We start from the raw sequence: 25,401 nt of genomic DNA on the forward strand, positions 1-25,401 counted from the left end.
TAAATACGAAGAGTGTGTGTGTGTCAGCTGATCTCTGTACATGTATGTAAATAAACTCTCAGCTGATCGTTTGACATTTTTCTCACTTGAATAAAAGAATCTTCATCATGTGACTGCGATGTGTTTGTTTGCCTCATCTCAAACTCTTCATCATGCGACCTCACCTTTAGGCTGTTAAACGATAAAATGTAGATTTATTGATATAAAATCATGAATGAATGAATGAATGTTAAGTTCATTTCTTTAAACATTAAACAGTTTCTCTCCTGTGAAGTAAAAAAAGCTTCTTGATGTTTTAAACATGTTAGTAAATCTTTACATCTTTAAAGAAGATCTGCAGCTGCTGCCGCAGCTCTTCCTCCTCACCACTTGGGGGTGTCACCTCTTCCTCCTCTGCAGTGTGGAGTGTGGAGCAGCAGCAGGATGTGTCGTCTTCCTGACTCTGAAGATGTGATGGGAGCAGCAGCAGCAGCAGCAGCAGCAGCAGCAGCAGGATGGGAAACAAACAGACCACGTTCACAGATGAGCAGCTGGAAGCCTTTCAGGTGACGACACAGAAGCAGTAACAGCAGCAGTAACAACATCAGCAGCAGCAGCAACAGTAACAGCAGCAGCAACAACAACAGTAACAGCAGCAGCAGTAACAGCAGCAGCAACAACAGTAACAGCAGCAGTAACAGCAACAACAGCAGCAGCAGCAGTAACAGCAGTAACAGCAACGGCAGCAGTAACAGCAACGGCAGTAGTAACAGCAACAGCAGCAGTAACAGCAGCAGCAGCGGTAACAGCAGCAGCAGCAGTAACAGCAGCAGCAGCAGTAACAGCAGCAGCAGCAGCGGTAACAGCAGCAGCAGTAACAACAGTAGTAACACTGATGAGGAAATACTTTGTTTCACAGCAGCTTTACAGAAAATTAGAGCAGCAGGAGGAGGATGAGGAGCTGCTGCTCCATACACACATCTTCATTAAGATGAAGAGCTGCACTGTCATTGGTCAGCAGAACCTAGAATATAAAGGTGATGATTATGTTTGTTTGTTTACAGGACTGTACGTTCTTCACACGCAAGGAAATCCTCCGGTGAGTTTTCACACACACATGCACGCAGTCACACACACGCGCACACCCACACACACTGCTGCCTCCATCACTAAGTTCAAATGTCTTCTTTTGTCTCTTCACTGTTTGAAATCCATTGTTCAGTTTGACGTCAGTGACACAAAGTGACCACACGAGGCAGCAGAGGAGCAGCTGCTCCTGTGTGTGTGTGTGTGTGTGTAACAGTGAGATAAAAATGTGATCATGAATAGAATAGAATAGAATGCCTTTATTGTCATTATACAAGTTGTACAACGAGATTTACTTGACTTCACCTTGAAAGTGCATACAGCTAACAACGAAGAACAATAACAACAACAACAACAACCAGTGTATGGGTCAAGGACATTAAAAAGAAAAAGTGACCCTAGTTAACGTGAGGTGGGTTTTCAGTTGCAGCGTACTACATTAAAAGGATATACAGCCATCAAATTCTTATTGCACACTATGAAATAGCAGGTCTGTAGCAGGGTTTAAATATAAAAAGTGCATTTCAGTATATGAAATATAGAAATATAAATATCAGTGTGAGATATGATTTTAGCAGCATATAGAGTATAAATATCACAGAGTGAAATGTAATTTTGCAGTATATAAAAATAGAAATATAAACATTTACACAGTATGAAAGTGATTTTAGCAGGGTACCATTTAAAAATACAGATATTGCACAGTTGGAATGTAATTTAAGCAGGATAAAAATCTGTATATACAATATAAGTAGTGCACAGTATATAGGTATTGCATAGTGTGGAGTAAATTATTAAATAAATAAGCATTTCAGCATGAAATGTAGAGTATTGCACATGCCAGAATGTGTGAGAGTATGTGGTAGAGGTAGGATGGTCAGTGCATGTCCATGTTCAGTGTGGTTATGGCTCTGGGGAAGAAGCTGTCCTTAAGTCTATTTGTCCGAGCTCGGACACACCTGTAGCGTCTGCCAGAGGGCAGCATGTCGAACAGATGAAAGCCGGGGTGGGAACTGTCCTTAACAATGTTCCTCGCTCTGTTCAGGCAGCGAGAGTGGTAAATATCCTTTAGGGAGGGGAGAGTGCAGCCGATGATCCTCTGTGCTGCGTTGATGACTCTCTGAAGACCCTTCCTGTCTGCTTCAGTGCAGCTGGCGTACCACACTGTGATGCAGTACAGCAGCAGGCTCTCTATGGAAGAGCGGTAGAAGTTCACCAGCAGCTTCTCATCCAGGTTGTTTTTCCTGAGCACTCTCAGGAAGTGCAGGCGTTGTTGGGCCTTCTTGGTGATCTCCGTGATGTTCGGGGTCCAGGAGAGGTCAGCCGAGATGACGGTGCCCAGGAACTTGAAGGTCTGGACCCTCTCTACACAGACACCGTTGATGTAGAGGGGAGCTGGGTCTGCGCGGTGCCTCCTGAAGTCGATGACGATTTCCTTTGTCTTTGTGGCATTCAGTGCCAGGTTGTTCGCTGAACACCACGTTGTCAACTTTAGGATCTCATCCCTGTAAGCAGACTCATCTCCCCCTGAGATTAGTCCAACCACAGTGGTGTCGTCTGCAAACTTGACGATGGTGTTACCAAGGTGGGTTGGGCTACAGTCATGGGTGTAGAGGGAGTACAGTAGTGGGCTCAGCACACACCCCTGTGGAGAGCCGGTGCTGAGTGTGCGGGTGGAGGAGATGTGGTTACCAAGTTTAACAGTCTGTGGACGGTTCGTGAGGAAGTCTTTTATCCATGAACAGGTGTGTGGGTGGAGGCCTAAATCCACAAGTTTACTGACCAGAATGTCCGGGATGATTGTGTTGAAGGCTGAGCTGTAATCGATGAAGAGTAGCCTCACATAGCTCCCCTGGTGTTCCAGGTGGCTCAGCGCAGTGTGGAGAGCTATGGCTATGGCATCCTCCGTGGATCTGTTTGCTCTATAAGCAAACTGATGTGGATCGAAGGTCTGAGGAAGGCTGTCTTTGATGTGGTGAAGAACCAGCCTCTCAAAGCACTTCATGATGACCGGTGTTAGGGCGACTGGGCGATAGTCGTTGAGGCTGTCTGTGGATGATTTCTTGGGCACGGGGATGATTGTAGCTGTCTTCAGGCAGGATGGGATGGTGGCTTGAGACAGGGAACGGTTGAAGATGCAGGTGAAAACTTGTGAGAGCTGGTCTGCACAGGCTTTGAGCACCTTCCCTGGTATCCCGTCCGGGCCAGCTGCCTTCCTTGGGTTTACTGCTCTTAGCACCCGTCTCACTTCAGAATCCTGTACAGTCAGTGTGACGGTGCTGGGTGCTGGTGGCTGCGGAGGTGGTGAGGCTGTATGGGGCTCAGTTTTCTCAAATCTTGCGAAGAAGCAGTTCAGCTCCTCTGCCAGCGAGGCGTCTGGGTTCCCAGGTGTGATGTTACAGCCCCTGAAGTTTGTGATATGCTGTATGCCTTGCCACACCTGTCGCGGGTTGTTATCAGAGAGGTGGTCCTCTATCCTCTTCTTGTAGTGACGCAGAGATCATAGAAACTTTGACAGATTTTATTTAATGAGTCTTAAGTTAAGTGGCTAAAACTCTGTGTCCTCTGTCCTCTGTTTTGTGTCCTCTGTCCTCTGCTCTGTGTCCTCTGTCTGTGCTCTGTGTCCACTGTCTTCTGCTGTGTCCTCTGCAGGTTACATGGCAGATACCGTGAACTGGCTCCACACTTGGTGCCTCTGGACTTCACCAACAGTCCGGACATCCAAGTCCCTCTGACACTCATCGTCACCATGCCAGAGCTGAAGGTGAGACAGACAAAGACAGAGACAAAGAAGAAAACAAAGACACACCTGATGATTCATAGTGTTTCAGTTTGAATTCAACAAGGTCTCAAGGTTAAAGGTCAGTCTTCCTGCTGTCCTTGTCTGTCCTCCCAGGAGAACCCATTCAGAGACAGGATCGTGGAGACGTTCTCTGAAGACGGACAGGGGAACCAGAGCTTCAACGACTTTGTGGACATGTTTTCAGCTCTCTGTGAAACGTCACCCAGAGAGCTGAAGACCATCTACGCCTTCAAGATCTATGGTAAGACCTTCTGACTCATGTGTTTTGATGCTCTGTGTCATCACTGTCCAACATTACTCAGCTGCCATGTCCTTCCTGTGGTCCAGACTTTAACAGGGACAGCTTCATCTGTAAGGAGGACCTGGAGAAGACACTCAACAAACTAACCAAAGGAGAGCTGACGCCGCAGGAGGTGACCCTGGTCTGTGACAAAGCCATGGAGGAGGCCGACCTGGACGGAGACAGAAAACTGTCCTTCGCCGACTTCGAGAACATGATCTCCAAGGCTCCAGACTTTCTCAGGTATGACAGCACCTACAGTTGGTAAATGGTGCTGTCGTAAAATATATGAGGAGCGACATTTTATACAAATATAATTACACTGTCTGAGAGAAACCTGGTCTGAGAGTGTGTATGCGTGTGTGTCCAACCTACTAAAGTAAATAAATCAATAACAAACAGAAGTTAAACATTCTAATTTAATAAACTAGAGTTTTTAAATGTGTGTTATGAAATATAAGATCACTCCTTGTTTTGATAACTTAAACATTGTGATTTTATCAATAAGCTGGTTCGCTACATTAGATTGTGTTGCCCCTCTGAAAAAGAAGGTGGTGGAGCAGACTCTTGGATCACAGGTGCTGCCCTCTGCTGGTTTAAATCAGACTTATCTGATAGATTCTAGTCCGTTCATGTTAATAATAAAGCCTGCTTACAAACTAAAGTTAAATGTGGAGTTCCACAGGGCTCAGTGCTTGGGCCTATACTTTTGACCTTACTTTCTTAAGGAAACATTATTAGAAAGCACAATATACACACAGATAATTTTATCAATGAGGCCGGATAAAATAAATCAGGTTGTCTCAGAGACATTGACTTGTAACCAGAGGGTCGCCGGTTCAAATCCCCACCCGGCCAAAAAGGGCTGGGGTACCCCTGAGCAAGGTACCCAACCCCCAATGCTCCCCGGGCGCTGCCCAGTGTGGCAGCCCACTGCTCCTAATTCTAGGATGGGTCAAAATGCAGAGGAATACTTTCCCTAAGGGGATTAATAAAAACTAACGCTGCTAAGTCCTGGATCAACTGTAACTTTCTACTTTTAAACTTTTATACTCGGAGAAATACTTTCTGATCACCTTTAGATGACGTCACCATGGTTCTGGTTCCACTCTGAGGAACCTTGGACTTATTTTAGTCATTTGATTCAAACATAAAACTCATTTCCATATTTGTTTTTTCCTGACAGTAACTTCCACATACGGATATGAAAGGACATGAAAGGACTGGACTGGTGTCCTCACACCAGAGGACATCTGACTCTGAGGACATAGGCTCTGCCCCTCTGCCTATCCTCTCTCCTGTGGACAGTTTTCTTTTTTGTCTCCTGAAGCACGGACAGATTTTGGTGGACGAGGCACCTGGACACACGAGGACGCTGAGACACACAAGGATGCCGTGACACACAAGGACACGAGACACACGAGGAAGCCGTGACACACAAGAACACAATGACACACGAGGACGCTGAGACGCACAAGGACGCCGAGAAACACAAGGACGCTGAGACACCAGGACGCTGAGACACATGAGGACACTTTTGTGACTCAGCACATTTTATAGGGAAAACAGTAAAGTGCTATGCAACGTGTGTCGATGATGTGCATGTTCACAGCTGTCGACCTCACGTCCTGTACGTGTGTAGTAAAATGTTGTGATGCACAATGACAATCATACTCACCTGTAGCTGATTCAAGGGCTCTGTCATCTCACCTGTAAACACCTAACATCTCATCTGTAAACACCTAACATCTCACCTGTAAACATCTCACCTGTAAACATCTCACCTGTAAACACCTCACCTGTAAACACCTAACATCTCACCTGTCACCTGTGTCATCTGTAAACACCTACATCTCACCTGCAAACATCTCACCTGTAAACACCTAACATCTCACCTGTAAACACCTTAACATCTCACCTGTTTTAACATCTCAAATGTAAACATCTCACCTGTAAACGCCTAACATCTCACCTGTAAACATCTCACCTGTAAACACCTAAACATCTCACCTATGAACATCTCACCTGTAAACACCTAAACATCTCACCTGTAAACATCTCACGTGTAAACACCTTCTTTAAATAAAATGTTCTGCTATTACTTCATGAAGTTTCACAGGACGAGAATTAATCAGAAACAATTATATCTATTCATTAGAGTGAGAGAGAAAAAGGGAGAGTGAGGTGCCTGGTTTGTTATTTTACACTGATCACTAATATTCTGTCCACCAGGGTGCGCCATCAGACAACATGAGTCAGTCCCAATATGAGGGAGGAGATGATCAATTTTTTCTCTAATTGATGTTATTTTATTCACAAAAAAGTTCATAAAGTCATCACTGCTCAGTGTTAAAGGAATAGATGGTTCAGTGGAGCTGTGGCTCTGTGTCAGCCTGGCTACAGTGCTGAAAAGAAATCTATGATTATTGTTATTTTCTTCAATTAGAGAAGAATAATAGGCAACTCTAGCTTTGTGTAGGGCTTTTTTGTAAGCTACAAAACCATCTTTCCAGGCTATATGAAGTTCCTCTAGGTTACTGGAACGCCATTTTCTTTCTAATCTACGTAACGTCTGTTTAAGAGCACGAGTATTGGAGTTAAACCATGGTGCTCGTCTCATCTGATTCACCACTTTCTTTTTCAGAGGGGCAACACGATCTAATGTAGTACGCAGTGAGGCTGCTGTACTATCAACAAGGTTATCTATGAGGGCGGGAGTAAAATCACAAAAGGTACCTTCAGATGTACTGACATATGGCACCGAGTTAAATAAAGGTTGCACTGTCTCTTTGAATGTATTAATATTATTATCAGACAGGCACCGGCTGTAGCTGTATTTCTTATTTATGTTATTGTAGTTCATTATTGAACAGTTAAATGTGAGTAAATAATGATCAGTAAGGAGAGGGTTTTGAGGAACTATGTTTAAATTATCAATATCAATATCATAAGTTAAAACAAGGTCGAGGGTGTGATTAAGGCAATGAGTTGGTTTATTAACGTGTTGAATAAAACCTATTGATTCCAACAGTGAGTTAAATGCACAGCTAAGACTATCACGGTCAACATCTACATGGATGTTGAAATCCCCTACAATTATGATTTGATCTGTTTTAAGCACCAACTCAGATAAGAACTCAGAGAACTCTGATAGGAACTCTGAATAAGGTGCAGGTGGACGATAAACTGTGACTATTATAATTGGTTTCTGTGATTTACAACTAAGATAAGATAGATTAAGAATAAGGCTTTCGAACGATGAATATCCTGGTTTGGGCTTGGGATTGATTAATAATCTAGTATTAAAAATGGCTGCTACTCCTCCTCCTCGGCCTGAGCTTCTAGGAATATGGGTATTAGCATGAGTGGGTGGAGTTGATTCATTTAGACTGACGTAATCGTCTTCATGTAACCAAGTTTCAGTTACACAGAATAAATCAATACAATTGTCGGAGATAAGATCATTTATTAAAACAGATTTTGAGGAGAGAGACCTTATATTTAATAGTCCACATTTGAAAGTGGTATTATTTGACTCTATTTTATTGTTGGTATTAATCTTTATTAAGTTAGAATGTCTAACTCCTCTTCTGTTTGTTATTGGTTTATTTACTTTATTTACTTTAGTTTTTACTTTAGTTTTTACTTTAGTTTTTACTTTAGTAGGTCGAGGGACAGACACAGTCTCTATGGGGTTTTTAATAGGTGACTGCTCGAAAAGAAGCACAGAGAAGCATGAAAGACTGCAACTCAGGTGGTCACTTTCCCGCCAAGAGCCCTATTTATCCACCCAGATCGCTACGCCCCTATTTGGCAGAGAGCAGCGGGGGAAACATCAGCGTCTCTGGTGAGTGTGCCTGCAAGTGCGGTGAATGTGTGTGTGTGTGTGGGGTGTCGCTAACGAGTGTGCACCCTCGCTATGGAACTAACTGTGGGGAATAGTCAGTGACGGGGCCGCTCCGTCACATCATCCTCCTCCTCCCGGGGATTGACGATGGAGAGATAGTCTCTCATTTTCACAGAGACCTGGCTTTCGGACAAAATCCCGGAGTGTGCTATTCTACTCACTCCGTGCACCGAGGAGACCGGACTGCAGCCTTCGGTAAGGCAAACGCGTGGTGTGGAGACATACAGACTGTTCAGAAGCACTGTTCACCTGACGTGGAGTTTTTATTACTGAAATGCCGTCCCTATTATCTACCGAGGGAATTTACTGCTGTGTTTTTGGCCGCTGTTTACATCCCCCCGCGGGCCAACTCCACCGCAGGACTCGGCACACTCCATGACGTCATCAGCGCGCTGGAGACGGCTCATCCCGATGCTGTTTTCATCACTGCTGGAGACTTCAACCAGTGCAACTTACGGACTGTATTCCCCAAATACCGCCAGCATGTAGACATTCCCACCCGTGAAAAGAACACTCTGGACCATGTTTACAGCAACATCCGTGGTGCATACAGGGCTGCACCCCGCCCCCACTTCGGACAATCTGACAAACCCGCTTACAGACAAAGGCTGAAACAAGCAAACCCAGCCACAAAAGTCATCAAACTCTGGAACCCAGACACCGAAAGCATCCTGCAGGACTGTTTTGCTACGACAGACTGGGATGTTTTTAAAGCTGCAGCCACTCTGGAGGACTCCTCTGTCAGTGTACAGGACTACGCTGAGTATGTGACTGGGTACATCAGCACGTGTGTTGACAACATTGTGCCCACCATACATGTCAGGAAGTTCCCCAACCAGAAGCCCTGGGTAAACACTCAGGTACGAAGCATGCTGCGTGATCGCTCCACTGCATGTAATTCAGGCAGCGAAGCTGAGTACAAAACTGCCAAGTACAGACTGAGACATGCCATCACAGCGGCAAAGAGGCAGTACAGAGAGAAGCTGGACAGCTTCTATTCCACTGCTGACTCTGGGCGGATGTGGAGGGGCCTGCAGCACATCACAGACCACAAGACCACCACCAGCACCATCAGTTCCACAGACAACCTGCCAGACGACCTCAACACTTTCTACACCCGCTTTGAGGCTACAACAAACAACACAGGGACACACACACACACCTGGACCACTGGACCCCCCTCACCACCACCAACAGTCTCTTCAGGTCAGGTCCACAAAGTCCTGAAGAAAATCAACCCCCACAAGGCAGCAGGACCAGACAACATCCCTGGCCGTGCACTCAGAGCATCTGCTAACGAGCTGGCTGATGTCTTCACATCCATATTCAACCTCTCCCTAAACCAGAGCACCGTTCCCTCTTGCTTCAGAACAACAACCATCGTCCCCCTCCCCAAGAAGAGCCCACCCACTTGCCTGAATGACTACAGACCAGTAGCACTCACTCCTATCATAATGAAGTGTTTCGAGAGAGTGGTGCTGGCGCACATTCAGAGCAGCATCCCGGATTCACTGGACCCCCTGCAGTACGCCTACCGACCCAACAGGTCCACCACCGACGCCATCACAGCTGTCCTCCACCACTCCCTGTCCCACCTGGAAAACAAGGAGTCCTACATCAGGATACTCTTTGTAGACTACAGCTCCGCCTTCAACACGGTCATCCCCTACAAACTCACCCACAAGCTGTCCACCCTTGGCATTCACCCCACCCTCTGCGACTGGCTCCTTGACTTCCTGACTGGCAGACTGGCAGGATTGGCAATAAAACATCAGCCAGCATCATCACAAACATTGGCACTCCACAAGGTTGTGTCCTCATCCCCATCCTCTACACCCTGTTGACACATAACTGTGTCGCCTCCCATAAAGAAATCATCATCCTGAAGTTTGCTGACGACACTGCAGTGATAGGATGCATCACTGCGGCGGACGAAGCGGCCTACAGGACGGAGGTGGACAGTCTGGTTTCTTGGTGCGAGGACAACAACCTCACCCTAAACAAAGACTGAATTGAATATGGCATTGAGCTTTTGGAAGTCGAGGCCTATCCTGAGGGAACCATCCTTCTTAAAGACAATCACCACCGGACTGCACCACTCTGAATTGAATGGCTCAATCACCCCAAGCTTCAGCATTTCTTCCACCTCAGTCCGCAGCTTTCCCACCAGTTGTTGTGGGACACGATATGGGCATTGACGGATAGGTTGGCCCTCCTTTAGACGTATCCGATGCTCTACCAAGGCGGTCCGGTTTAGAACGTACAGTTTAGAATTCAATTTAAAATCCTCCTCCTCACGTACAAAGCACTTAATGGTCACGCCCCTTCATATCTGAAAGACCTAGTCTTACCCTATCACCCTAACAGACCACTTAGGTCACAAAATACAGGTTTACTTGTGGTTCCCAGAGTCTAAGTAAGAGCAGAATGGGAGGCAGAGCCTTAGTTACCAGGCTCCTCCTCTCCTGTGGAACCAGCTTCCAATGAGAGTTCAGAAGGCGGAGCCTCTCTCTGTATTTAAAGTTAGACTTAAAACTTTCCTTTTTGATAAAGCTTATAGTTAGAGCTGGTTCAGGGAAACCTGGACCATCTCTTAGTTATGCTGCTACCTAGACTGCTGGGGGATTTTCCTGTGGTGCGCGCACATTCACTCTCTCACACTCAGGATATGATTATAACTTTTTATATGTCATGAATCTCCCTAGTTTGTGTCTTTCCTTCCTTCCCTCTCTTTCTCTGTATTCTCATCTTGCAGGTTGCAGGATCCAGATCCAGTTTTCGAGGCTATCCATATCATACATATCATCACCATTATTATTGTGCCATAATTAAAAAGTCGATATCATTAACTATATAAACTTGTAACCTGATACAGTTGTTGTGTATCTGCTCCTGGTCTCTCTCTCTCTTCTGTCTCTACCTCATCTCCCTCTTGCCCTTTCTCTCCCCCCTTTCTGTCCCCCACCTCTCCACTGTCCCCCATTCTCCTTTCACCCCAACCAGTCGAGGCAGATGACCGCATATCTCTGAGCCTGGTTCTGTCAGAAAACTTCTTCTCTCCACTGATGCCTAGTGTTTGCTCATTATGTGAACTGTTGTGTTTCTCTGCTCTCCTTGATGTTGTCTATGTACAGTGCCTTGAGATAATGTATGTTATGATTTGGCGCTATACAAATAAAATTGAATTGAATTGAATTGAATACTAAAGTATGACTTTTTTTTCAAAATTTGGACCACATACTTAAGTATGACTTTTATGACTGATTTTGGACAACATAATATACTATGACTTTTTTGACTGATTTTGGACAACATAATATACTATGACTTTTTTGACTGATTTTGGGCAACATGATATACTATGACTTTTTTGACAGATTTTGGACGAGATACTATACTTGGACTTTTTTTACTGATTTTGGACGACATACTAAAGTATGACTTTTTGTCAAAATTTGGTCCACATACTAATCTATGACTTTTTTGTCAAAATTTGGACCACACACTTAAGTATGACTTTTTTTGTCAAAATTTGGATGATGTACTAACCTATGACTTTTTTGTCAAAATTTGGACAACAATACTAAAGTTTGTCTTTTTTTTTGAAAATTTGGACGACATACTAAAGTATGACTTTTTTGTCAAAATTTGTACCACATTCTAAAGTGTGACTTTTTTGTCCAAATTTGTACCACATACTAAAGTGTGACTTTTTTGTCAAAATTTGGACCACATACTAAAGTGTGACTTTTTGTGGAAATTTTGGACCACATACACAAAATTTGGACCACATACTAGCATGACTTATTGTCAGAATTTGGACAACATACTAAAATTTGACTTTTTGTCAAAATATAGACTGACGTGCTAACCTATGACATTTTTGTCAAAATTTGGACCACATACTAACCTATGACTTTTTGTCAAAATTTGGACCACACACTTAAGTATGACTTTTTTGTCAAAATTTGGATGATGTACTAACCTATGACTTTTTGTCAAATTTGGACAACAATACTAAAGTTTGTCTTTTTTGAACAAATTTTGTCAAAATTTGTACCACATTCTAAAGTGTGACTTTTTTGTCAAAATTGTGTACCACATACTAAAGTGTGACTTTTTTGTCAAAATTTGCACCACATACTAAAGTGTGACTTTTTTGTCAAAATTTGGACCACATACTAAAATATGACTTTTTTGACTGATTTTGGACTAATACACTTTTTTGACTGATTTTGGACAATACTATAGTATGACTTTTTTGTCAAAATTTTGACCACATACTAAAGTATGACTTTTTTGTCAAAATTTGGACCACATACTAACCTATGACTTTTTTGTCAAAATTTGGACCACTTACTAATGACTTTTTTGTATTTGGACCACTTACTAAAGTATGACCTTTTTTTCAAAATTTGGACCACATACAAAACTATGTCTTTTTTGACTGTTTTTGGATGACATACTAAACTATGACTTTTTTGACTGATTTTGGACGAGATGCTATACTCACTTTTTTGACTGATTTTGGACCACATACTAAAGTATGACATTTTTGTCAAAATTTGGACAACATACTAAAATTTGACTTTTTTGTCAAAATATGGACGACGTACTAACCTATGACTTTCTTTGACTGATTTTGGACGACATACTAAAGTATGTCAAAATTTGGACCATATTCTAAATTATGACATTTTTGTCAAAATTTAGACCACATACTAACCTTTTTGCGTAATTTGGACGACATACTAAAGTATGACTTTTTTGTCAAAATTTGGACGACATACTAAAATATGACTTTTTTGTCAAAATTTGTACCACATACTAAAATGTGATTTTTTTTTTGTCAAAATTTGTACCTGTGACGACCCCTTATTTGTGGAAGTGTTGTGCTGGCCTTATCTGTTTTGTTTCAGGCCTGGAGGCGGGGTCATCATTACAGGGATGAGCTACACCTGGACACCACTTTTAAGAGGCCTTCCTTCCTCCCTCTACCTCTCTCAGACTCTGGCTGGCCTCTCTCGCACAGAGACAGATACCATGGGCATGGACCTTGGCGTGGCTGTTTGTTTTAGTTTAGTTTAGTTTTGTTTTATGCATCCACACACACATACACACACCTGCTTACACTTACTGATTACTGACACTGATATTTAATTCTCAATTGGTAAATAAGGTTCTATGTTAAATTCAGAGTTTGTTTGTATCCGCCAGGCCAAATTCTTTATTTGAGCGTATAGCTGTGTGCAGAGAGTGGTCTGACTCAGATAGGACTCTTCTCCTTCAGTGTGTTTTAACCGGCAGGGCTCAAGAGGCATACTCTGCCTTATCTATGTCTGAGAGCAGGATTTATTCCACGGTAAAATCAGCTGTTTTAAAAGCCTACAAGTTGGTTCCGGAAGCTTAATCGTTGGTGCTGCGCTTTAAAAGTTGACACTTATGATGCTCTCTGTGATTTGATTGTTTTGGAACAATTTAAAGATTCACTTCCCAGTCACATCGCAGTTTACATCAGTGAGCACAAAGTGAAGACTGCAGCTGAAGCTGCTGCACTGGCTGATGAGTTTGTGCTCACACACAGGGGTGATAATGACTCCAGGTTCTCAGATGATCCCCGTATGTATCGTTCCTCCAGTAAATGGGAGGGTAAACCTCATCCATGCCTGGGTAAGTGGGAAAACACCACACGAAATCGGACAAAGTATGACGTTTGTAACTTCTGCTGAGGTAACGGGCATTGGAAAGCTGACTGTCCCAAAGCTAACGCTAAGAGGGGTAACAGCAGGGGTCAGGACATTTCAGTACTTATGCTGTGGCTGCAGAACGTGTTTCTGTTTTCTCTACCCCTCAGCAGGTCCTTCCTGAAGGCCCATGTAGGTTGGATGAGCCGGACTTTTCTGCTTCCTTGTCAGAAGGTTTTGTGTCACTGGTCGGCGGTAACTGTGTGCCGATAAAAATTCTGAGAGACACCGCTGCACATGATTCTTATATTTTGAGTTCTGTGTTGCCTTTTTCACATGAGTCTGACACTGGGGACTTTGTTTGTATGAGGGGTATGGGACTGAGTGATGTGTCTGTTCCTCTACATTCTGTTGTCCTTAACTGTGGCTTGGTACAGGGTAAAGTTACCATGGGGGTCCGCCCTGCACTGCTGATGAAGGGGGTGGATGTCATTCTGGGTAACGGGCTGGCTGGCTGGCTGGCTGTCGCGTGTGGGCTGAGGGTCCACCGTCCCTCGTATCGTCTTCAGCCACAGTAACGGGTAATTCAGATGAGAGTGCTCAGCGTTTTCCAGCAGTGTTCACGGCTTGTGCTGTAAAACGTGCCAGAAAAATCATGCCACATCTGTCACATTACAGCTAAGACCAACCAGACTATTAAACCTAAATGTGAGTTTGCTAAAGCTTCCGTCGTCTACCTTGGGAAGGCAGTAGGACAAGGGAAAGTGGGTGCTGGCCAAGCAAAAGTGCATGCAATTGAGGTCCTTTGCTCATCTCCTGTTCTTGCAGCTCCACGCATGGATCAACCCTTTACGTTGCATGTGGATGCAAGTGATGTTGGGGCGGGGGCAGTGTTGCTCCAGACAGATGTGTGCGGTGTAGATCATCCTGTGAGTTTTTACTCAAAGACGTTTAATTCCTTTCAGTTGAACTATTTGGTCATTGAGAAGGAGACCCTTGCTCTTATTTGGGCATTGCAACATTTTGACGTTTATGTAGGTTCCAGTGTTCCTCTGGTTGTTTATACATCACAACCCCATAACGTTTCTTAACTCGGTTCATTGTCCAAATCGCAGGTTGATGCGTTGGATGTTGTTTCTACAGTCCTATTGCCTGGATATCCACCACATCAAAGGCTCTGAAAATGTTGTGGCTGATGCATTGTCTAGAGTTCCGTGTTAAAATATGGTACTGAATATATCCTGGCCAACGTGTTCAACCTCTCTGGCCTTCCACATCCTTTGTTGTCCCTCTTAATTTGCTTCTTCAGGCACTGATGTTGCTGAGAGGACCTGGTTGGTGTTGGTTGGCTGGGGTCATCAAATGGTCAGCATGATGGATTTATTTTGGGGCCAAATGAAGTAAGTTTCTGCTGTCAGTGTTCCTGATTGGAAACCTTTTTTGATGGGGGGGAGTGTGACGACCGAAGTGCTGTGCTGGCCTTATCTGTTTTGTTTCAGGCCTGGAGGCGGGGTCATCATTACAGGGATGAGCTACACCTGATGGACACCACTTTTAAGAGTCCTTCCTTCCTCCCTCTACCTCTCTCAGACTCTGGCTGGCCTCTCTCGCACAGACACAGTTACCATGGGCATGGACCTTGGCGTGGCTGTTTGTTTTAGTTTCGTTTTGTTTTATGCATCCACACACACACATATGCACACCTGCTTACACTTACTGACACTGATATTTAATTCTCAATTGGTAAATAAACCATTTTTTTCCACTAGTCCTCTTCTTCTCTCTCTATTTTTGTTGCAGCCTAGGAGGCGGGTTGTAACATACCACATACTAAAATATGACTTTTTTTGTCAAAATTTGGACCACATACTAAAGTATGACTTTTTTGTCAAATAACTGCCATTTTAGCTTATGTCTCATTTTATTATTTATTCAAACTGCACTTGGTTCTGATTTTTGTTATTATTCCTATTCCAGAAAATAAGAAACTACACAATTTAAAGAAATGAATTTAAATAGATTTTTTGTGTTGATTCTACATTAATTCTATGATTTTATGTAAATGATTATCTGTTATAAGCTTCTGGTCTATTTTAGCGATGAATTGTGATTAATTAGCTAATATTTTTAATCGATTGACAGCTCTATTCTAAATATGTCTTTTCTGAAACATATTCAGATGTTTAGAAGAAAATGTGTTGCTGGAATTGAAAGTTCAGAGGTCAGAGGACAGAGCAGGTGATGACTCCAATCAGCACACACACACATACAGTCAAACACACATACTGTGTGTGCTTCTAAGAATGTTCATTTAAGAGGAGTTGATCAGACCAGCAGGTCAAATAAGGAGAGTGTGTGTGTGTGTGTGTGGGTGAGAGCGAGAGAGTGTGTGAGGAGGCGTGTTCATAAACTAAAGTGCTCTCTGAGGATTTGTGTGAGTTAAAGTTAAACTCTGTGACTCTGATGCAGCAGCTGGTTTCTCACAGGCATGTGTGTGTGTAAAGGACAGCCGGTTTCAGAGAGTCTTCACTTGCTTTTAAACTTTTATACATGGACAGCAAACACCATGGACCATACAAGTACAAACTAGTTTCAAAGCAAAAATAAAAATAAATCTTTCAAATCACATTTTATTTACATTTGACATTCAATTCAACTTTATTTGTATAGAATCATCACAAACATGATCACACACACAGACATACACGCAGACACACAGGGTTGTCTTCATGGTCTTCGTATCTTCATAGTCTTCATGGTCTTCGTATCTTCATAGTCTTCATAGTCTTCATAGTCTTAATAGTCTTCATGGTTTTCGTATTTGTTTTCTTCTTATTTAAATCAATGGTGAAATGTTCCTCCATATTCTTTGAAGATATGATTGAACCTTTAGAGGAAGGGGGTTAACACAGACTGTTTTATATTGTACCATAGGGAGCGCTCTCTCCACTGGTTAAATATGTAATCATATCCCATAATGTTCATACGTGAACCTTAATAACCTCATAGAACAAAGTGTGGAAAAGTCAACTTTATTTCTATCAAAGTTCATTTATGCCATCATTTTATTTTTTTCATACAAAATTCACAGTATTTAAGTTATGAAAAAAGAGAAGATGTCATAAATATTTAGATTCAACAACATAAACACAAAGCTATATTTATTTCTAATCTAAATATGAATGAGTGAAATTTCATATAAAACTAAATAATGATATAGAATATTTACACATGATGTCATCAAACACATCCTGATCAATGACTTGGTTGTGCTCTCATTATGATGGTCAGCTGACCTTTACTTTGAAACAAGTGAGTATGCACTTCCTTTGATTTGTCACACTTGATGGGTGAAGTCACAATGGTATGCATTGCTATAATCTGATTGTTGTAATCTGATTGTTTACATGTTGTAATCGAATTGTTTACATTTTGTTATCTGATTGATTACATGTTGTAATCTGATTGTTGTAATCTGATTGTTAACATGTTGTAATCTGATTGTTTACATGATGTAATCCGATTGTTTACATGTTGTAATCTGATTGATTACATGTTGTAATCCGATTGTTTACATGTCGTAATCTGATTGTTTACATGTCGTAATCTGATTGTTTAAATGTTGTTATCTGATTGTTTATATTTTGTAATCTGGTTGTTTACATGTTGTAATCTGAGTGTTGTAATCTGATTGTTTACATGTTGTAATCTGATTGTTGTAATCTGATTGTTTACATGTTGTAATCTGGTTGTGTACATGTTGTAATCTGATTGTTTACATGTTGTAATCTGACTGATCTGACTGACTGGCTGGTGCTCACACTATTCAGTTTATGTCACATTTAAAGTGGTTAAAGAGGTAAATATGACCCACAATGCAGTTGGGCAACACGTGACACTGTCACATTTTAAACTGTATAAGCTCTAAGTGCAGCATAACCATGGAGGTTTGCCATTCTCGACAGTGGGCGGAGTCAGCAGACGTATAACATTGACACGACAAGGAGAAGACTATTTAAAACAAGTGTGAATGTGGACAAAGGTCAGAGGTCAAAGGTTAAAACAAACCGCTGCTCCTTCATTGTTTATATCATCTGTGATGAAGGACAAATGATAACAGGCTCCACCCCCTGACCTCCAGGTGTGTCCAGATGGGGGCATTTGCACGCTTTGTCACTGCTGCTACATGAGCTTCTCATCGTTGTTGTTGTTGTTGTTGTTGTTGTTGTTGCTGCTCACCTCAAAGCTGGACTGCTTCCTGAGAGCTCGCGGCGCCAGCTTCTTCTTCATAAACAGTTTCTGGAGGAAGCGGTTGCTGAGACTGAAGGGACAGTAGCTGTGGATGAAGTACATGAGTCCAACACCAGGACCGGCGAAGTATCGCGGCTGCAGCTGTGGCGCCAGCAGCGCTTCCACGATGGCATTGACCACGGGGCTGAGGTCAGGGTTGGCCTCACTGGAGAAGCTGTCGAACAAATCTTTGGTCTCATTGACGTAGTCCTCGCCGTACTCTTCGAGCAGTGATGGAGGAAGACTCTGCAGCAGCTGTTTATGTTTCTCCTCCCAGTAGGCGTGGTTACTGGTCTGACCTGAGGACACATATGACATCACTGTTACAGTGGACCAGTGAGGAGACAGTGTTACTTCCTGTGTCTGTAAATGTCATCATGGCAGTTTCTCAATACACAAGTGTTTTAAGTACGTGCACAGAAAGTACATGAACACAGGAATACTTTAAAATGACAATTACTTATACATATATATACATATATATAAAAGAGTTCTTGTTGATAATGCATTGAAACAAAGATTTGGCAGATTTTGATTCTGAGTTGCTTGCGTTGCAATACTTGGATATTCATTTGTTTGATATTAGTTCTGTTGATGTTTAATATACATATTTGTTTATATATGTATATATATATACACATATATACATGGATATACTGTATACAGAATATACATATATGTATATATACATACATATGTGTGTGTATGTACAGTATATATGTGTGTGTGTATGTATATATATAAACATATTATTACTCTTGAAACTGGAAGGATTATTATTATTATTATTATTATTATTCCCCCAAATGAATTGCCTTTTTGAGGCATTTCCCATACCCCAGATTTTTGTGACCGCATCAATCCTGGTGTAAATTTACGTCTGAAAGTCGTTCGGGGAAAATGCATGGAAAATTGGAAGTGGGAGGGGCTAAAAAGTCACGATTACGTCAACTCATGTCGGGTTTAACATACGTGAACGAAACTTGTTTACAGAGACGCCATTGACCAAACAGGAAGTCGGCCATTTTAAACAGGAAGTGCCCTCTAACTTTGCTATACGTTGTCCGATCTGCACAAAACTTGATATGTAAGACAAGGGAACTTCTTTGAACACGTTTACGGACACGCATTTGACCAAACAGGAAGTGGGCCATTTTAAACGGGTGCGACGGATCGCTCGAACCCGTTCAGAACCGCGCGCAGTACTAGTTATTTTTCTTCTTATTATTATTGTTATTATTATTATTATTATTATTAATAATAATAATAATAATAATAATAATAAATAGCAACAACAGTAGTAATATAACAAATACTGATCACATTTATAATCGCCATGTATTTTAAATTCACACTTAAATATTAATATTATACTAAAACCTTTAATTAAAAACAAAACTATTATAACAATGCTGCCCTCTGCTGGACATAAGTGGAGCTGTTCATATTATAAACTATAAATATGTCAGATCTTTAAATTCTTAATCAGTTTCTCTCTGGACTTTGGTGTGAGAGTGTGAGCGAGATAAAGACGTGAACACCTTCTGAATATTCAGATTCTGTGTCAGAGTGCTTCTCAGCAGCAGGGGGCGCTCACTATTCTGTCAGTATCTGACCTGAACCTGAACTGTCCCTTTAAGTAAGACGGTAACTCAGCAAGCAGCTGCATTCCAAACTTCTCTGGCTCTGCTCGTGTGAGTGAATAAAACAGATGTTGTGTCACACATGTGCTCCTCATTATCTCAGCAGGAGGCCGGACACACATGACCTCAGCAGCCTCAGCTGTGGACACACGTTACCTGTCTTGTATGAGGACGGCAGGACGACAGACACTTGGACGCCCCACGGCTCCAGCTCGTGTCTCAGAGTGTTGACCAGGAGGTTGAGAGCGGCTTTAGAGGCTCCGTACGCTGACAGACATGGAAACGGCTGATCACCTGAAACAGAGATACATGACATCATCATCACGCCAACCAATCAGCTCCCTCATTCATGTTAAAGTGCTAGTTCAGGAGTGAGCGCCCCCTGCTGCTGAGAAAATCTATGTCTCACTCCAAACCTAAACCTGAGCTGTGGTTAAGTCCATATTAAGACTGTGTGTCTCTCATTGGTCCAGATTAAGACTGAGTGTCTCTCATTAGTCCAGATTAAGACTGTGTGTCTCTCATTAGTCCAGATTAAGACTGAGTGTCTCTCATTAGTCCAGTTTAAGACTGAGTGTCCCTCATTAGTCCAGATTAAGACTGTGTGTCTCTCATTAGTCCAGATTTAGATTAGATGTCACACTCACACACACACACACACACACCTGCAGGGCTGGAGATGGAGATGATGCGTCCTCTGGAGCGTCTCACACTCACTCACACACTCACTCACACACACCCACACCCTCACACACACACACTCACACACACACACACACACACACACACACACACACACACACACACACACTCACACCTGCAGGGCTGGAGATGGAGATGATGCGCCCTCTGGAGCCGCCTCTCACACACACTCACACACTCACTCACACACACACACACACACACACACACACACACACACACACACACACACACACCCACACCCTCACACTCACACACTCACACACACACACACACACACACACACTCACACACACACCTGCAGGGCTGGAGATGGAGATGATGCGCCCCTCTGGAGCGCCTCACACACACTCACACACTCACTCACACACACTCACTCACACACTCACACACACACACACACACACACACACACACACACACACACCCACACCCTCACACTCACACACTCACACACACACACACACACACACTCACACACACACCTGCAGGGCTGGAGATGGAGATGATGCGTCCTCTGGAGCGTCGCAGCAGAGGCAGGAAGTTCTTGGTGACACTCAGCGTCCCGAAGAAGTTCACTTCCATGCAGCCGCGGAAATTTGACATGAGTGACAGTTCTGTATCTCCAAAGTTTACACACACGCCGGCGTTGTTGACCAAACCCCAGAGACCTGTGATACACACACACACACACACACACACACGCACAGCTGACATCATCATGTGATCACATGACAGACACACATCAGAGGTCAGAGGTCAGAAGCAGGGGGTAAAGTGAGATTCTGGTCAGCTGGTCTTTACCCTTTAGGCCCAGCTTGGCCTTGGTGTCCAGCAGCGCTTGATGGACCTGCTGTTGATCAGTGATGTCCACCTGGAGGAGGGTCAGGTGGGACGAGCAGGTCCTCTGCAGCTCTCTAGCGCCATCTCCTAACAGATCCAACACTGTGGCAAACACCTCGAAGCCCATGGAGTCGAGACGCTTCACTGTCGCTTTTCCAAAACCAGAGTCACAACCTGCACACGCACGCAGGCACACACACACACATTGTTACGACCAGGCCTAAAAACCTGATCCCAACATGAAGAAACCACCAACAATTCAAACAAACCATTTTAAAGGTTTATTAACATGAAGTCCCTGCAGCTGGATGCTCAGGCCTCTCAGGACCAATCAGCTCCCAGGATCCACCCTGGACTCACTCACAGAGGTCATTCACTCAAACATGCACACACACACACACAGAGGACCAGCAGCTCCTGTGTGTGTGTGTGTGTGGCAGCAGTGTCGGTGATCTGTCAGTACTGATTGGTCAGTGTCTCCTGTGGTGTCCTGGACATGTGTCAGTGGGAGGAGCCAGTAAAGTGGGTCCAGTGGGTTCAGTTCCACAGCTGCATGAAACCGGATCCTCGTCCAGTGTCACTCTTCTTTATCTCTTCTGTTTCCTTTCTTCCTCTTACTCTTCCTACCCTCTCTTTCTTCTATGTTTCCTTTCCTTCCCCTTCTTTTTTGTTCTTCTTCACTTTGTGGACTTTGTTTTGAAACCTTCAAACTTTATTTGTCTTCATGTCTTAAAGATTATAAAGCTGTGCTGATGTTTGCGTGTCATCCTCGTGGTTATTTCGGAGCTCCGCCTCCTCCTGTCACATGACCTCTGCTCACAGTTGGACAACACTTTGTTCCTGCACAGTTTCCAAGTGATGAAGCAACGCTGTGGTCGTGTTGTTCTCACACAAAAATCCTCTCTGAGCAAACAGCAGCAGGAAAATGTTGCTCAACATTCAGACAGCAGAGACTCTATTCATCCATTCATCGGGCCATTCATCTGCCATTCATCATCCATTCAACATCCATTCATCAGCCATTCATCATCCATTCATCAGCCATTCATCTGCCATTCATTGGCCATTCATCAGCCATTCATCATCCATTCATCTGCCATTCATCATCCATTCATCGCCATTCATCATCCATTCATCTGCCATTCATCTGCCATTCATCATCCATCATCAGCCATTCATTGGCCATTCATCAACCATTCATCATCCATTCATCAGTCAGTCATCTGCCATTCATCATCCATTCATCAGTCATTCATCTGCCATTCATCATCCATCATCAGCCATTCATCATCCATTCATCACCCATAATCAACCATTCATCATCCATTCATAGCTCCTTGTGTGATGAACTTAAACAGAAACTCAGTCCTCCGTCTGGACCAGGCCCCTCCCCCTCTTTGACTCAGAGTCTTTGGGGAGTTTCCCTGACCTGAAGGTGGCGCTGTTCGGTCAGTGTGACCTGGGCCTTTCTCCCCACATGACCCCGCGCTGACCTTTACCAACACTGAGCTGCTGACTGGGACTGTTTTGTGGACTGAATTCAGAAGGTTCTTATGATGACTCACTTGTGTTGCCATGGCACCAGTTGACCTTCATGTGACCTCAGTATTATCATTATTATTTATATGTGCTGCTAGAATTAAAAACAATTAAATACTATAATGTTATAATATAAGATTATTATTGTCTGACATGTACATCTGCTTCTGGTCTCTGTGTCTCTGTGTCTCTGTCCATCATCCATCTGTCTTTATTATGATCCAGTTCCTCCTGAGGGAGGCTGACACATTACCAGGACAGTGGGGACATTTAATTCAATTCAATTCAATTCAATTTTATTTGTATAGCGCCAAATCATAACATACATTATCTCAAGGCACTGTACATAGACAACATCAAAGAGAGCAGAGAACCCCAACAGTTCACACAATGAGCAAACACTAGGCATCAGTGGAGAGAAAAAACTCCCTCTTAACAGGAAGAAATCTCTGACAGAACCAGGCTCAGAGATGTGCGGTCATCTGCCTCGACCGGTTGGGGTGAAAGGAAAAATGGGGGACAGTGGAGAGGTGGGGGACAGAAAATGGGGGGAGAGAAAGGACAAGAGGGAGAGACAGAAGAGAATCTGTCCATTAGCTTCTTGTTTGATGTAAAGTCTCTTCCCAGCTGGGCATGAGCAGAAATCCTCCAGCAGGAGGCGCCAAAGAGGATCTACCACGCAAACTTGTTGTCTACACTGAGGGAGGTCCTTTAAGGAGCTGTGGCCTTGATTGATGGGTCATGTGATGTTTAGTGTAGCCAGGCTCCGCCCTCAGTTCATTAGAACAATATTTGTCTTATTATCTCACATTTACTTCCTTCAGATGAAAGAGCTTTCCTTCCTGCGTGGGAGGCGTCATGTGACCACACCTTGGTCCAAAGTCTGTGTTCTCTGGACAAAACACTGACTGTGTGTTAATGTGTTACTACACAGGTGTGGTGTGTTTTCACCTGGACAAGGGTTAGAGGGTCAATAATCTGACACACTCTTTCACTGTGTTTCACTGTGTGTGTTAGATTATAGATTACATTTTTTAATACATCATATACATGATTGATTATAGGTTGTGTGTTACATGTTATGTCATAGATGGATATGGATTATGGATTATAGGCATCATATCATACAAAACCACATGATACCAGCAGGACTGCAGGATCCAGATCTGTTTACGATATTATTATGATCACATGACTGATATCAGTCTCATGTTTTTGTTAGTGCTCATTTTAACTACACAATTATACAACTGTCACGCCTCTATTTTACCCGCCTCTAGTGTCCCCGCCTCTACTGTCACTTCACCCGCCTCTAGTGCCTCGTACTGTCGCCTCTATTTTCTCAGTGTCCCTGCCTCCTACTATTCAACTAGCCTCCTCTCTAGTCCTGCCTCTACTATTTTCCTCCTAGTGTCCCCACGCCTCTACTGTCAGCCTCTAGCTGTCCTACTCTACTGTTGCCTCTATTTTCCGCCTCTACTGTCACGCCTCATGATATACCCGCCTCTAGTGTCCCTGCCTCTACTCTCACTCCTCTATTTTACCCGTCTCTAGTGTCCCCGCCTCTACTGTCACGCCTCTATTTTACCTGCCTCTACTGTCACGCCTCTACTGTCCCCTGTCTCACTCTCTGGCTCTGTCTCAGTTTGTAAAGAGGTTACAGATGACATGTAACAGATGACATGATGGGTTACAGATTACAGCAGCAGAGAGTGGTTGTTAATAAACAGTCACATTAATCTGCAGATCTGATAATCTCATTAACACTGAGAGCCAGCTGGACACACACACATTCACACACAGATTAAGTTTCTCTGTTTCTTTTGAAACTTTCCTGGAACGTAAGTTTTGTTTCTGATGAAGATGATTCACAGAAAATGTTCATGTTAAAAACAACTTTCTGTCTTACACTGTTACTGATGGACACATCACACACCTGAGAGAGTGGGCGGAGTCTCCTTCTCTTACCTGTGATAAAGACTGCCTTCCCCTGTGCTGGCAGCAGGGTGGCCGGCATTGACCTGGTGATGGAGAAGAGGCAGCAGATGACGCCGAGCAGAACCAGAACCAGAACGGCAGGAACACAGAAGGCCCAGAGACGCTCCACAAGCACCGTGGCGCCCAGCCACGCCACCACGGCAGGGGTGGGGCTTAGATGGGACGCCAAAATCTTCTTCATGACTCCACCCACAAACACAGTGAGAACAGCAATGTATATCCACGAAGGAAGAGAGTAGTCGTCCATCATCAGAGACAAAGACACAGCTGTGTCCTCCTGTCTCACCTGTCTGTCCGTCTGTCTCTCTCTGTCCTCTCTCTCTCTCTCACACACACACACTCTTCTCTGGGAAGAGATCGGCCCTCTCTCTCTCTCTCAGTGTATATAGAGGAGAAGTGCAGGAGGCGGGGCTTCAGGCTGCAACCCTGCATCTAATCTGTTCTCTCTCTCTCTCTCTCCCACATACACACTTGTGTCTAATTTAAACCACACTTTATAGATTATTGGATTAATGATGGCTTATTATTGTATGGATTATTAGAACATAGATAATCTATGAATGTATAAAGAGGTGAAATGAAATGACCAGCTGACCTGTGGATTAAAAAAAACCCAACACACTGGAACATTCATGTCCCTGGGCTGA

At 43.4% G+C, this 25,401-nt stretch overlaps 2 protein-coding genes and 1 long non-coding RNA gene across 3 annotated transcripts; 1 reads left to right on the forward strand and 2 right to left on the reverse strand.

The window, feature by feature from the left end:
* Positions 1–432: 432 nt before the first annotated feature.
* On the forward strand, positions 433–5,967 carry LOC122772313 (calcium and integrin-binding family member 2-like). The gene is made up of 6 exons (XM_044030251.1): positions 433–545; positions 1,044–1,078; positions 3,718–3,829; positions 3,962–4,109; positions 4,196–4,391; positions 5,335–5,967. The coding sequence occupies exons 1-6, from the start codon at positions 495–497 to the stop codon at positions 5,354–5,356; spliced, it is 564 nt and encodes a 187-aa protein (XP_043886186.1). The 5' UTR covers positions 433–494; the 3' UTR covers positions 5,357–5,967.
* Positions 5,915–6,158, reverse strand: LOC122772314. The gene is made up of 3 exons (XR_006360761.1): positions 6,099–6,158; positions 6,022–6,066; positions 5,915–5,969 (listed from the first exon to the last, which is right to left on the reverse strand). It is a non-coding gene; the product is annotated as an uncharacterized LOC122772314 (long non-coding RNA).
* An 11,261-nt stretch (positions 6,159–17,419) lies between these two features.
* Positions 17,420–25,054, reverse strand: hsd11b2 (hydroxysteroid (11-beta) dehydrogenase 2). The gene is made up of 5 exons (XM_044029551.1): positions 24,725–25,054; positions 21,179–21,391; positions 20,860–21,045; positions 19,829–19,966; positions 17,420–18,328 (listed from the first exon to the last, which is right to left on the reverse strand). Exons 1-5 carry the CDS (start codon positions 25,002–25,004, stop codon positions 17,922–17,924), a joined length of 1,224 nt encoding a protein of 407 aa, XP_043885486.1. The 5' UTR covers positions 25,005–25,054; the 3' UTR covers positions 17,420–17,921.
* Positions 25,055–25,401: the final 347 nt, after the last annotated feature.

Source organism: Solea senegalensis, linkage group LG7 (assembly GCF_019176455.1).
Source record: "Solea senegalensis isolate Sse05_10M linkage group LG7, IFAPA_SoseM_1, whole genome shotgun sequence".
NCBI lineage: Eukaryota > Metazoa > Chordata > Actinopteri > Pleuronectiformes > Soleidae > Solea > Solea senegalensis.

What these genes read in the sequence shown, in the direction of transcription:
- hsd11b2 (XM_044029551.1), bottom strand. Translation starts at nt 25,004, where the DNA reads ATGATGGACGACTACTCTCTTCCTTCGTGGATATACATTGCTGTTCTC. An exon ending in GGCCAAGCTGGGCCTAAAGG is followed by an intron (nt 21,046 to 21,178) that starts GTAAAGACCAGC and finishes TGTGTATCACAG; the next exon opens with GTCTCTGGGGTTTGGTCAAC. An exon ending in CTCCATCTCCAGCCCTGCAG is followed by an intron (nt 19,967 to 20,859) that starts GTGTGTGTGTGA and finishes TCTCTGTTTCAG; the next exon opens with GTGATCAGCCGTTTCCATGT.
- LOC122772313 (XM_044030251.1), top strand. Translation starts at nt 495, where the DNA reads ATGGGAAACAAACAGACCACGTTCACAGATGAGCAGCTGGAAGCCTTT. An exon ending in ACACGCAAGGAAATCCTCCG is followed by an intron (nt 1,079 to 3,717) that starts GTGAGTTTTCAC and finishes TGTCCTCTGCAG; the next exon opens with GTTACATGGCAGATACCGTG. An exon ending in AAGGCTCCAGACTTTCTCAG is followed by an intron (nt 4,392 to 5,334) that starts GTATGACAGCAC and finishes TTTTCCTGACAG; the next exon opens with TAACTTCCACATACGGATAT.